At 43.2% G+C, this 14,004-nt stretch overlaps 1 protein-coding gene across 2 annotated transcripts in view; it reads left to right on the top strand.

The window, feature by feature from the left end:
- The window catches only part of PTH2R (parathyroid hormone 2 receptor), a 54,184-nt gene extending 40,838 nt beyond the window's left edge, over positions 1–13,346 (top strand). For both annotated transcript variants that reach the window (XM_058549737.1, XM_058549736.1), the window contains exons 7-10: positions 3,138–3,232; positions 10,359–10,497; positions 11,073–11,114; positions 12,164–13,346. In XM_058549737.1, the coding sequence (XP_058405720.1) occupies positions 3,138–3,232; positions 10,359–10,497; positions 11,073–11,114; positions 12,164–12,559 (672 nt within the window). In that variant the 3' untranslated portion in view covers positions 12,560–13,346. The remainder of the gene's footprint in view (positions 1–3,137; positions 3,233–10,358; positions 10,498–11,072; positions 11,115–12,163) is intronic.
- Positions 13,347–14,004: the final 658 nt, after the last annotated feature.

The raw sequence follows: 14,004 nt of genomic DNA on the forward strand, positions 1-14,004 counted from the left end.
TCACTCATCTGACAACTCTCGATTGAGCACCAGGATGGTTGCATGTGCCCCGTGAGGGAGGGGTGGGATGGTGGGAGGCAGACGCCAGCTTTTCCTTAAGTGTCAGCACAGTTGGTGAGGCGAACATTCAGACGTGACAACTCGGGGGCAGGAACAGCTTCTGAGAGAGTGGCATTCAGCCTGAAACCTGAGATGAGCTGCATTAGTGCTTGTGAATGGTCATTTTTTTCACCTTCTCTGGTTTTTATTTCTTTGTTTTATCTGTAGTTTGCCTGAAGCAGACCGTTAAGCAAAATCTTCCCAGAAGGTTACATGAGATATACAGAGACTCTTGGAATGATTTTCTCTTAGAATTACTTCTTCATTTAGTAAAATAAAAAAAAAAAAAAATCTTGCCAGAAGCTTCCTCTCAGTGTTGTTCTTCATTCCATTTACCCAGGAAATAGAATCATTTTTCCTTCTTCCAACTCAGGTCTTTCTTTAGAGCAGGATTTTTTTTTCTTCTGTGTCTTTATTGCTTTATTCTACTTATCTTTTCTTCAGAAAGAGAGATTATCTGCATGATGACTCTCCATTTCATGCCTTCCGTATGAGCATCTCCTCCCTCATCACACAAGTCTTCATTCTTTATCCCTCCATCTGGAAGATCTTCAAGTATCTTCTAAATTGCTAAATCCATTTTCCTGCTCTGTTAGATCTACTGTTTGCTATTTCTAATATTGATTTTGAAACTTGGTTGTGTTTTAGCTTTTTTACAATCTTTTCATAATCTGCCCTGCTCTTTAAAAAATTTCTGTCTCCATCTTAAGCTGTTATTAACTCGACTCTCTTTTATGGGCAGTATAGCGCAGTGGTTAAGGGTCCACCTTGAGCATCCAGGCTGCGTGGGCCTCCTTAGGGCTCTGCCACTCACTGGCTGTGTGACCACACATAGTTTGTGTCAGCTGCCAGTGGGAGTCCTCATCTGTGCAATGGGGACAATAATATGCCTGTCTCGTGGAGCTGTTGCGAGGACTGAGTCAATTCATGTAAAACACTTAGACTAGTGAGTAGTCAGTAACTTTAATTTTTAATTAATCTATATTCTATACTTTCTTAAATTATTCAGAATAATTATTTGGAATTCCGCCTGACTATTGTTGCATGTATCCATATGTGTGCGCGTGGGCATGTGTGTATTTTGTATACCTTTTAAGGCAGCAAGTCCCATTGAATCTTAGTTTTTCTTAATTCTTAATTCTTTCCATAATTCATTTGATTGTCCTTACATGTATCCTCTTAGGTATCAAACTGGTGGATTGAGTGGTGTGTAGCTTCTTTAGTCAAATTTCTGGGAATTTGCAGTGTTGACTTAGTGTGGTCTACTGACTTGAGGACAGAGACCTTGGCCATGAGCATTTTAACATGGATGGACTTAAGGTTGGCCCATCCCTAAATAGAGGCCATCTCTGATTCTTCCTTTTCCAGGAATGGGACTGGTGACTCACAGTCCCCAGCTGGCATGGCTGCCACAGCTCTGCCCACTTCAGCTCCTGTCACTTCATCCTTCACACGGTACTTACGCAGCATCGCTGCTGCTACTTTTGCTCTCAGCTGCGTTGTGTTGCAGGTACTGTAGTCTTAGGGAGAGAGGAATTAATGGGGCATGAAATAAGTTTGGCCCTTCAGAAAGTAGCACTCATGTGATGGATAAGCAGCTTCTCACTTTCTTGTTGAAAAAGATTCTGCGTCTGTGAGCTGGGTGTTGTAGTGGGTGAGGAGGAATGGAAATCCTCAATCACATGTTTCGCATCTTTTTATCCTGAAGGAGAGGTGTAAGACGGTGGTTAAGAATTCACAATACAGACTCACATAGATCTGGTTCAGATTCCAGCTGATAGCTGGGTAGCTTAGGTCGAATCAGTTAATCTCTTTGAGCTGGAGTTTCTTCCTCCATAATAAATGGACATGATAAAAATGCCTGTCCCATATTCATGGGAACATTTAAATTAGAGCGTGCTCAATAAACGGCAGCTCTTATTAGCTTGAAAACATCCCTCTTCCACCAGCTCACAGCACACTTCTGTCCTTCCTTGGGGTGTGGGCCTCAAGACCCAGCCCCAGTTCTTGTAGAAAGCTGTGAAATTGGTGAGAGGTGCCTACGGGGGAGTCCGTGGTAGGATGGCAAAGGTGGTGGAGGTTAAGGGCCGATCCAGCTGATCAGCTAGACTGGGGAGTGGGGCACATGAGTCACCCTATAACCAAAATTCTCCAAGTTCCAGAGGTGATTGAAGACTCTGCAAGACAAGTTACCCCAGAACGCAGACTTGATGGGTCATGTCTTTTGACTCTTGCTGTGGCCGTGACATAAGACCACTCTTGGCAATCCACATTTCCATTATTCCTAGCACTTTCTAGACTGAGACATCTCCCTGGGTGGAGGGACCAAGGGGTTCAGGCTTCCACCTCCTTGTGACCCCAGACCTGGGGACCTTTTCCTCTTCTTCATTTTGGATCTCTTCACTGGTCCTTGGGGTTCTCAGACAAAAAGGGCTTATCCTCCAACACCTTCCCCCCTTTTTAAAGGCAGAACTTGATTGTCTCTGGTGATGCCCACATCTGTAACATCTCAAATTTAACTTAATTACCGAAAATGGGGGCCTTTTCTTATATAGGATCTTATTTGTCTTTTTTTAAACCTTTAATATTTCACCCAATACTTTTCATATATCATAAGAGAACCAACATTCCCAAAACAATTCTATTATTCCTGTCCCTAAAATAGAGACAGCAGCTGGGAATTCATTTCAGAAAGGGCAGTTGGTTATATTTATACAGTAACTATTATCCTTGATCTGGCCTGTCTGCCACAAGGCTTCAGCTGAACTTTGATTGGAAATTCCTTGGGGATTCTGGCTGATAATCCTCTGGTATTTCTAGTTTCTGATGCTGTTGAAACATTTTATTTCTTTTTGTTTTCATGAGAACAAATCAAGAATCATGAGCTTTCCAGTATCTTATCTCAGATTCCCTCATTCATATTTATGGAATGGGTAATTTTCAGTCTTTGAATACAAAGAAGCTCAATTTATGTAAATTTTCGTAAACATCCTGAAGACTAATTTAGTAATTCTTTGTAATGTTACCTTCTCTTTCAGCTGAATTTTATTCTGTTTCTGAATACGGTTAGAGTTCTGGCCACCAAAATCTGGGAGACCAATGCGGTCGGTCATGACACGAGAAAGCAATACAGGTAATTCCAGCATCGGCATCCATTAGAGGAAATACTCTGGTTACTGTTTAGAGCAAAGAGCAGATAGCAATTGATCTGAAATGTCTGTCAGAGATAAATTTATGAATGTAGACTTTTGTCTGGTTCAATTGTGCCATTTATCAGAAAAGTATATATATTTTAGGAAAATATGAATAACCCCACATCTTCCCAATGTGCTTAAATTCTAAGTATATTTTTTTATCTGTTCTTAGCAGATTGGGATTTTCCCATAAACTATGTGAACTCCCAGAAAATCTCTTGTTGATGATCTTGGCAGACGGTTTTATCTGCGTTCTTAAAATAATATGTCATAACTGAAAAAGTCAAGAAAGTGGATTTGCTGTGTTGTTTCCAGTCTTTCCATCAAATTGGCACCTACTAAATATACATTTTTAAGAACTTTCAAATGTACTGATTGAGGGAGGTCCGTTATTCAGTCTTCCCTGAAGAAAAGGGCAAATCGAGTGTTTATGATTATTGTCAAATCATCTTAAGAGTGTGTCCATTTCTCCCAACGATTATTTTGGAAATTCTGAATAACAGTGGCCTCTATCTAACTGGACACATACATCCCATAATCAGGTGGATGTGGGTTAGTTTTTATAATCCCCCGAAGGAAACTATTTCTTTCTGCCTCGGATTGCTATGAAATGCTATCTCAGATGCAGCAAGGCAGAAATCACACTCAGCATTTTGATCTTCTCTCTCTCGTTTCCTTGACGAGCTTCATTGAATCATCCCCTCCACTGTTTGGGCAGCGTTTACTGTGGGCAGAAAAGACTGCAGGTGTGGGCTGGAGTCTGGAGCAGGCTGCACGGTGTGAGCAGCCAGAAGCTGCCAGCTGCAGTTCTTTTCAGCGTCTTCAGGTGGTGGTGTTCCAGTATAAACCGTGTGCAAGGGTATACAGGGCAGGGCCTGTGCTGCCTCAGTACAGCTTGTCTCACATCCCGGCCCCTGGTGAAGACAGGCCAGAGGAGGGGAGAGCAGTGGATAATGTCAACAGCTATTCATTCCTCATGAAGCGAAAAAGTGCAGTGGTGTTTGAAAGCTGCTTCTCTCCTAGGTCTGAATAAAAGCTACTTATTTCTACAATTCTGAGTGACGTCAACTTTCAGTGAAAAGTTGCCCAAGAGATTTGAGACACTCTAGAGAGAACAAAGGGTGGATCATCTTAAAAAATAGAACAGATGATATTTTGAGTTCATTCATGGGGGATTATTTCTCAGAATAATTGAATAGTTTATCAAGGATTGAAATCATCTACTGTTCAGAATTCAGCATAAATTTTAAATAATCTGGTGCCCAAAAGTTTTTAAAGTTTAAAGTGATTAATTGGAACAAGGTCTAGACTAATAGTAGTCAGGGGAAGTATTTTTCAGCAAAATACATTTTTTTCATAGCTGAAACATATTTAATATTCTTAATAATGTCCACAGTTAAGCTACAGATAAAAATGTGGTGGAAAAAGATTCTGCCTTTCTTTTTGGAGAGAAAAATGTGGGAACCTACTTGACAGTGATTTGGGAATTCAATTCAGTATTCAGTTTCCGAGGCCTTAGATTATCAAGTTTAAACAGCCTCTCACTTTTTAAATAAAGAGATTTAGGAAAACGTAATCTGTGTCTCTGTCCCAGTGATATTCCTCCTATGAGGCTTAATTGAGTATTTAAATTTACACCCACTCATTTTTGTACCTTTAAACTTATATTTCATTTGGTTATTACCTTTGTCAAACAAATGTTCAAATATTCTTGCTAAAATAAAATAATGAAAAAAAATGTATATTTCCAAATGGCGGCATCTAAAACAATTTTTGAACACATTTCCGTGTGTACCGCTCTCTGAGAGACAACACATCTTTCAGAGCTGAGGTCCCTCCCCAGGTGAACATGTGCACACGCACAGAGACTTCCGAAAAGTACACGATAGCCCTCAGCTGATAGAGTGGTTTAAAATTGGAATAAATTAATATAATCAGTCTTAAAAAAAAACCTTTTCATTTTGAGGTAAGTAATTTGTAGAATCACATGCAGTTATAAAAATAATACAGAGAGCTTCCCAGTTTCCCCAGCAGTGACATCCTGCATAACTGTAATTTACAATCAGTTATTTAAAAACAAGATGGATGGGAAGAAAATTAAATAATCGATCAGATTGAACAACACAGCTAATATTTTTTTTTCTCTTTTAAATTACAACTCAATTCCTTTGCAAAGAAAAGATTGCCAGGACTGGATGAACATGACAGATATGAAAAAATGCAAGGTTCAATGGAAAAGAACTCTTGACTGTTTTGGCTAATTTGACTTTTCTTTCACTGTTAGACAAAAATCATATTTAAAATTTATTAATTTTGGAATAAATCCAACCAATCTTTATTATGCAGTATGATAGCGATGAGGATTTAAGGCCGAATCCACCACTTACTGTGTAACTTTGGGTGAATACGTTCCTTCTCTGAGCCGCCATCCTCATCTGGACGTGGGATAAGAACAGCTCTCTTACGTGCTTGTTGTCAGGACAAGAGGAGGCAGTCAGTGCAGGACATCATCGGAGCGTGGTGCTCAGTTGCCACCGGCCTCATCTGCTGAGTGTCCTCCTCGTGCCACACAAGAGACGCACAGCTTGATAAGACAAGTTTCTGCCTGCCATAAACCCACAATCCAGAGAGACAGAGAGGGAGAGAGAGAGATTTAATTAAGTAAAGTGAGGAAAGTCTCAGCAGAGATGCACTTACAAAGTGTTATGTGCGTAGAAAAGGGGGAAGGGTTAATTCGAGGCCAAGAGGGATTGAGAAAGGCTTAAGAGAAATAGTTTTTTTTTTAAAGCTAAGTTGACTCGAAGGAAAAGTAGAGATTTTCTAGCACTTTTCACCTGCAGAGATCCCGCAAGAATCGTGTATCTGTTTTCTAAAGGGGACGCTGAGTCTACACACATTTGACTCCTTGGTGTCTCTCTCATGGCTTTGCCCTTGGACGCAGAGCCACCGCCGTTCTTCCAGCAACCCAGAAGGCTGCTTCCAGTTGGTGCATTCCTGAATCATCTCGTTAGACAGTTGTGCCTTTTCAGAGAGTGGGCTGCAAGGACGGACAGTGTGTGTGGGTGCCCAGGAGGACACTGAAACAAACCAGTGCCCAGAACTGCTGGGGGATTTGATGTGAGTGGAAAAGACGTCTTAATCAGTGAAGAGACAGAGAGATGACCCGTGTTTGCATTGGCTTGGCACACACCACCACCTTAACTCCTTCACTGTCATTAAAGGATAAATTTTAAAAGAGGATGTAATCATAACTCTTACACAAATATAAATGAACACACTTCAAAGATTTTACTTAACTCATTAATGAAGGAACTGGTAAGACATTACATGTACTCAAAAGGGAGCTCAACATATAGTCAGATGATGAATGCTGAAATGAATTTACAAGTGGATTCAAACTAGCAAAACGTGTCAATATCCACAAGGCTATAATTGGTGGCATTCCGCTGGACACAGCTTGCGTGTCTATGGACAGGAACTAGTAGCACTGCTGTGGCAGGCAGATTTCTAAGACAGCCCCAAGATCCCGCCCCCTGGTGTATATATATCCTGCCCCTGTGTATAATCCCGCCCCTGCCCTGCCTTGTGTGTGGGCAAGACCTACGATGGGACAGCTTCTCCCTCGATGAGGTTACATTATATGGCAGAGGTCTCCTATGATCATGACACATAACATAAGATTCCATCCTGGTAGCCTGAAAAGAGATTCTCCTGCTGGCTTTGAAGAAGTAATGTGACAGGTTGTGAGGGCCTGTGGCTAGGACCTGAGGGCAGTGTGTAGAACCGAGTGACCCCTGGCCAGCAGACAGTCTACACCTGCAGGGACCTGGGATCTGCTTGTGATCCAAATGGACTTGGAAGAGAGCCCTGAGGTCCAGATGAGAACGCAGCCCTGGCCGACGTCTTGATTTCAGCTTTTTGACACCTTGAGCGTGTCACAGCCAAATAGGGGTCCTCTACTCGCCACAAAGATAAGCCAACAGTCCAGACGCGAGATGGAACGAGAGAAAGGGCCTTTTATTATTATTACAGCTTGCTAGCAAGGGGGAAATGGCGCACTAGTGTCCGTAAAAAATCGTCTTAAAACTACAAACTTTTGAAGCAGTTATATAAGACAAATGGGCTGAAGGGGGGTGGGTTTCGGAGTGTGACCATCTGGTGTTGTAGTCCTTGAGACGCCAGATCATCCCTTTTTCTTGTCACCGGTGATGGATACCAGCATAGAGGCTCCTTTCTGAAGGTCATTACATCCCTGGGAAAACTTAAAGAACAAAAAGTTACTGTCTTATCATAGCAGGGAGGTTTACGTGTAAGCTAAGGCTGAGAAAGTAGCAGAGCATGCATATTGCTCACAAGCAGGTGTGGGCTTATCCAGGCCACGTGTAAACTAAAGTAGTGCAGACTCAACAAAGGGGTGCCTGTGGATCAGGGTCATTTACGGCTCCAACATGGTTCCCTTCCACAAGATGGCTTCCCTTATGCTAACTTATGCTAACCTGTGACTGCATATCTATCATAGCTATTTAAGCAGCGCTAACAAGCAGAGGACCCTGGGCTTCTGGCACGAAGAAACTGAGATATGAGTGGATATTGGCTAAAGCCACTACATTTGTGGTAATTTGTTACACAGCAGTAGAAATTAATTCAATTACTATCTGTTTCCTACAGATTAACTTTGGTCTTTGCAGAGCTGTAAAAGAGCCTAGTCACAGAAAAAGAGAGAGAACTCAGATGGCTGAGCTAGCAGGGTACCCACTAAATTTTAGTCTTTGACAATTTTTCCTCAGTCTGCATTGAAACAGACTGTCCCTAAACTTTTACATTTGTGATCATTTCACCATGTGCTGCTCTGCTTTGTTTTTTGTTTTAACTAGCTTTTGGCTCCTAGTCACAGAGTAGGAACAATCAGAGTTAGCTTGATTCTAGAACAGTCTCCAGAGGGATTTGTGCTTTCATCTTAAAGGAGGAGATGCAGCTTGCTTCTGGAGGAATATTGGGCAAGACTTCCAAGGCCTGCAGGTATAGCTAAGGCTGTCCCCTTATCCGATTAGACCGAATTAAAATGCTGGGAAGGTACTCGAAGAGTCCTCCCATATGTGCAAAGAGTGACGGAAAGCAAGTACCCGCCACTGAGGACCCTGGAGGAGACACATCCCCAGGAGTCTCTGAAAGATGAAAGGGTTCATTAGGTCAGAGAGACCATCATCCTGTCAGGACGCTGCCCTGAATAAAGAGGACTTAGATTGAATTTTCAAGTTGAGTGGATGGTCATAACTCAAGGTATGTACGAAGACTAGGAGCTGCGTAGAGAAGGCCCAGGGGCTCCCAGTGAACTGTGCACGTGAGGCAGAGCAGGTGGCCCAGGCACTGGTGAGAGATGAGAGCGGCAGAAGGAGTGGGGTGGGGCACACGTGGTCTCCAGATAGCCACATTTCAACATGGTTTTATGGGACACGCCGGCTCCTCCAGGAGCTGAAGATAGGGTTCTGATAGCGAGGTGGATGTGGTGGAAGGTGATGCCTGGCAAAGCCTTAGAGTATGAGAGCTCTGTGGACTTCTGGGCTCTAGTCCCTCATTTAGTTAAGAAAAGGAGTCAAGATTGTGCAGGTCGTTAGTGTCAAGTCTGGAACCTGAACCCTGTTCTCTTTAGTCTGAGTCCAGTGTGGCCTTCACTCACCCACACAGCTTATTTCCAGGAAGAAAAATAAATAAGTACGTACGTACATAAATAAAGTAGCTGGAGGAAAGAAGGTTACAATTGTTTGAGGTTACCGCGACATAAATAATTCATAGAGAAAGAGGAATATTTGAGAAATAAGGAAGAGGAAGCCAGATTTGGCAGTTTCTTGGATAAAAAGTGCAGAAAACAAAACAGAAAATGATATGCTTGGGTGCACTGGCTCTCTGTCACTGAAGAGTGAATGACTACAAACCTAGAGGCTGGAAGCAGCCCACTTGCTGTTTCGCAGTTTCTGCAGCTCGGGAGTCTGGGTGTCTTGGCTGGGCCCTCTGCATCAGGGTCTTTTCCCAGGCTGCGTAGAGATTCAGGCAGGGCTGCAGTCTCATCTTAAGGTTAGGTTGGGGAAGAACCCAGGTCCAAGCTCACGTGACTGTTGACAGGATTCAGTTTCTTGCTGGCTGGTGGCCAGATGTCCCCTCTGTTTGTCACATGGGCCTCTCAATAGAGTGGCTCACAACATGGCAACTTGCCTCATTGAACCTAACAAGGGAGAGAGATGGCTGGTGAGACGAAAGTTACAGTCTCATGAGACACAGTCACACAAATGACATCCCATCATCTCAGCTGTAATCTCTCGGCTCAAAGAAATCCCAGGTCTTGCCCACACTCAGGGGACAGGATTAACAAGGATGTAGTACCAGGAGGTGGGGTCACTGGGGCCCTTTTAGAGTCAACCCAGCTATTGGAAAACCTGCAATTCCTCCAAGGACACAAGAAAATGTATATGAAGAGGCTGTTAAGGGAAATAAAGTCAAATTGCTTAGCTTGCAAAAAAGCCCACAGAAAACCTAGAACTCTAGACAATTTGAGATAGAATATTTGACAGAGACTGTTTAGAGGAGGCCAGAGGTGTTGGCCACATGTAGCTCATAAGAAAGTGTGAAATTATGGGACGGAGACCCAAGTGGAGGAAGCAGCGAGGGGGTACTTGATGTTAAAACAAACAAACAAACAAGCCAGAAAGCTGCATATGAAAGTAAAGACACTTCACGTGGATGGAGGTAATACTTCTTCAAGTCCCAAACATAGACACTAAAGAAGACAGAAAAAAAAAAAGGCATTTCAAAACTTTATGAACATGGTATCCTTTAAGCAAAAAGAGTGGAAATGAGATTCGAGAGACTTAGGGGTGGGAAGTGAGAAGAAACAACTGGATTTAGTGTTAAAGTGATGGGAGGAAGAGGGAGGGGAAAAACTAACAGATGGCATATGCGAGGAGATGAGAAACATCAGCCCACTGGCTCTGCTGAGATTTCTTCTTTCTGCAAGCTGCCTCTTCGGAAAGACACTCTGAGTTGATAACACGGCTCGCCATCCTCTTCCAGGAAACTCGCCAAGTCGACGCTGGTCCTGGTGCTGGTCTTCGGGGTGCACTACATCGTGTTCGTGTGCCTGCCTCACTCCTTCGCGGGGCGTGGGTGGGAGATCCGGATGCACTGTGAGCTCTTCTTCAACTCCTTTCAGGTAGAGAGCACTTTTTCCTCGTGTGGCTATTTGTTTATATTTTATCCTTCTGTCTTTCCTTCTGAAGGTGAGCTCCAGGGGCACAGGGACCTTGTCGGTCTTGTCTTTCCTTGCGTTGTTTATCCCTGTCATGCTGAGCAGCTAGCACTGTATACGCTCCATAGATATTTTTGAATGAATGAAAGAAAGTTTCTTTTTGTTTTTACCATGTGATACTCTATGCCTGTAGTTTCCGGCATTCACAGTGGATAAACATCTCTTACCGACTAGGGGATGTTCCATGATCCTTGAGTGGCAACAGAAATGAGACTAATATAATAGAAATCTGTTCTTTGTGCATCTTGGAGTGTTTTATTCAGTTACTTGTTTGGTTCAGCTGACACCAAGGAAAGATCTCAAATTTAATGCAAACTCAAGAATTTGGGAACATTAGAAGAGAATAATTTATATCATTTTCCGAAGGAATTACTAAAAAATAAACCAGTTTTTCAACTTATACATCATTTGACCCCAGACACGTTGATGCTGTGATCTCCTTGAACCGTCAGTGTGCTGACACCCCTTTTGTTCTGCAGGGCTTCTTCGTGTCCATCATCTACTGCTACTGCAACGGAGAGGTAGGTTTGAAGGCACGGACAGCCCCCAGGTCTGGCTCTGAGGAAGCTTATAATGGCCTTCACCATGTGACCTGAATCTCTTTAGGATCCCCAGGAGTTACAGGATAGAGTGGGCAGGGAGAAGGCAGATATTTCAATCATAAATTATTTTGAGAAAGCAAGAATTAATGTAAATAAGCTAAGGTCTTCCTCGTCCAGCACTTTTATTTTATTTTATTTATTTATTTTTTCGTCCAGCACTTTTAAATGTCAATTCAGTTGCAAACCTTGATACCAAAAAACAGCTTGTTGTATATTTGGAAGGACAGTGAACTTCACCTTCCTGTTACGCTTCAACTTATGTTCAATTTGAAGTTCTGTAAGAAACTCAAATATAAGCTTCCCTGGGACAAATCCACTAGAACATTTTGACATTTTTTAGACTACAGGATGGTGATGGGACAATTTCAGTTCATTTTGGAGTTGGCTTGAGAGAAGTAACCTACTGTTCTTTTAGGTGACTTGAGCTTACCTGGAACTTCTTATGGAACTTCCAGATGAGCTCCCTTCTGGAAGGTGGCAATAGCAGTAGAATCTTCAGCCCCAAGGGTGGAAATGAGCCCCACCCTATTGAGGATGCATTTGCAGTGGCTGCTTCTCAATGTTCAATCTTCTTCCTGTTTTCCTCCTTCAGCACACACGTGTAGAGTGGTGGTGTGGCAGTAAATTTCCAGTTGAACACCTACCCCACTCCTCAGCCACAGCTGGCACAGTTATCTCTCTTTCTTCTCAAACTGGGAGTGAAGTCAGATGTTTCTATTGGCTCATTTCACCTTCTATTAAAATTCCAATCATGGACAAGTCGCTTTCCCTCTCTCCAAGCCTCGGGTTGCTCATCTCCAGTGCTATCGCGAAGGTTTTTTGAGGTTGAGAGAGAATATATATGTCAAATCCCTAGCACACAGTGGAACCTCAGTTATTACCACCATCACTGAAGGGCAGACACCCACCTGACAAGGCTGCAGGGTCTTCCTGATGGTTTCTGATGCACAATGTTTCTTGTGGTTTAGGTTCAGTCTGAAGTGAAGAAGTCGTGGAGTCGGTGGAATCTCTCTGTGGCCTGGGAAAGGAGGCCTCTGTGCAGTGGCCACAGGTGCGGCTCTGTGCTCACCACTGTGACCCCCAGCACCAGCAGCCAGTCGCAGGTGGGGGCCAGTGCCCACATGGTGCTCCTCTCAGGCAGAGGGAGCAGGATGGCCTGCAGACAGCCCAACAGCCGCGTGACTTTACCTGGCTATGTCTGGAGTGGCTCAGAGCAGGACTGCCTGCCACACTTGATCCAAGAGGATACCAGGGAAGGCAGCGGGAGGCAGGCAGACGAGACCGCAATGGAGGAGTCTTCCAGGCCATTGGAATTTAACCCAGACACTGGAGAAAGCAAAGGAGAAATGGAGGATGTTCTCTGAATTAGCATCTGCGGCTTTAAAAAGCTGGTCCATCTGGTCCGGTGGTTGTGAGAGAAGCTTAGCTGGCATTTCTCTGCTTGATCCCCAGAGCTGGACATTCGGGGTGGAGAGTTACTTCACAGAGGTTTTCGGGCTCCGTGAATTGGCTCCTGTAAATACTAAAGGCACAGAAGGAGAAGCGTCAGTGGAGTAGTTTATTACCTTATTTTGGCATCAAATTCTCTTCTAAATTGATGTGTGGTACTTGCTCTGTGTTCAATTTCTGCTACTTTTGGGTAGAAAACATTTCAATTGCTTGGCTCTAGTTTTCTCTCATAAATATCTCTCTAAGTATGATAGGTATCACTTAGTATGTGTCATTTTCCTTTTAAGAAATTAGCATTCTCTTTCTTACTTTAATGCCTCATTTTGCCTGTTCATAGGAGCAGGTAGAGTCTGAAAATGTACGTTGAAAGATTAAAGATCTAAGAGCAAGCGCACATTGGAAAATAAGTTGGTTGGACTTTGATAAAATAATAAATTTGTGACAAACATGTTTCTTTCTAGAAACGAGGAAAATTACTCAAAAAAGAATGTCACCCATATTCGTCCTCTTGAATGTCCCCTCTGTGACCAGCAAATCTCAGGTCTTCACTGCTTTGTAAGCTTTGACTAGTCACGGTTTTTCTTGGTCAGTGAGCTTGTGTCTGCAAACTGATTTTGTTTGTAATCATTTATGTGGATGGTAAATCACACTGCACCTGTGGCTTTTCCTTCTTTGTTCTGTTACTGTATTCCAAATGGCATGTGGGATAAATTAAAAGTTTGTTTTAAAAATACATTTTGGGCCACTTTTTAAAATGTTCTCTCAGCATCTCACTTAGTTTTTGAGAACCTCCCGCACATCCCTTCTCCACGTCTGCGGAGATCAGCGTGTAGCTCCCCTACTTCTCTGAGCTTGACGTTTCAGCGTGTTGCCATAGCGAGCAATTTACTGAGTGCGTGTCAGACACCGGCATTCTGCTAGGTTTCTGCAAGCATTAGCTAATTTAATCCTCACTACAAACTGTGGAGTGAGTCTTACCGCCGTCACCTACCACACCACGTGACAATGTGACTCCCGGAAGTGGAGGGACTTACCAAGGTCACGCTGGTTGTTGACAGAGTGTGGCTTCAGACACAGGCCTGCTGACTTCTAGTCCCTCGTTCTTACCATTCTCTGGATTGTCACCCATACGTGTGTCGCCCAGTAACCAGTGAAAATGTTCAAAGAATTCCTTCTGGGTGGAGAATGCTTTAGGAACTCGTACTGTAACATGTTCTAGCCTCTGTCCTCATGAAGTTTCCACTCTAATGGGGAGACAAATACATACAGGATATGAGAACATCACAGAGCAACGTGTTTCCAGGTGAAACGACCAGGGCAGGCTGACCTGTCTCATTTTGCTGAGTGATTTAACCAACAT

This window comes from Diceros bicornis, chromosome 10, assembly GCF_020826845.1.
Source record: "Diceros bicornis minor isolate mBicDic1 chromosome 10, mDicBic1.mat.cur, whole genome shotgun sequence".
Classification (NCBI taxonomy): domain Eukaryota; kingdom Metazoa; phylum Chordata; class Mammalia; order Perissodactyla; family Rhinocerotidae; genus Diceros; species Diceros bicornis.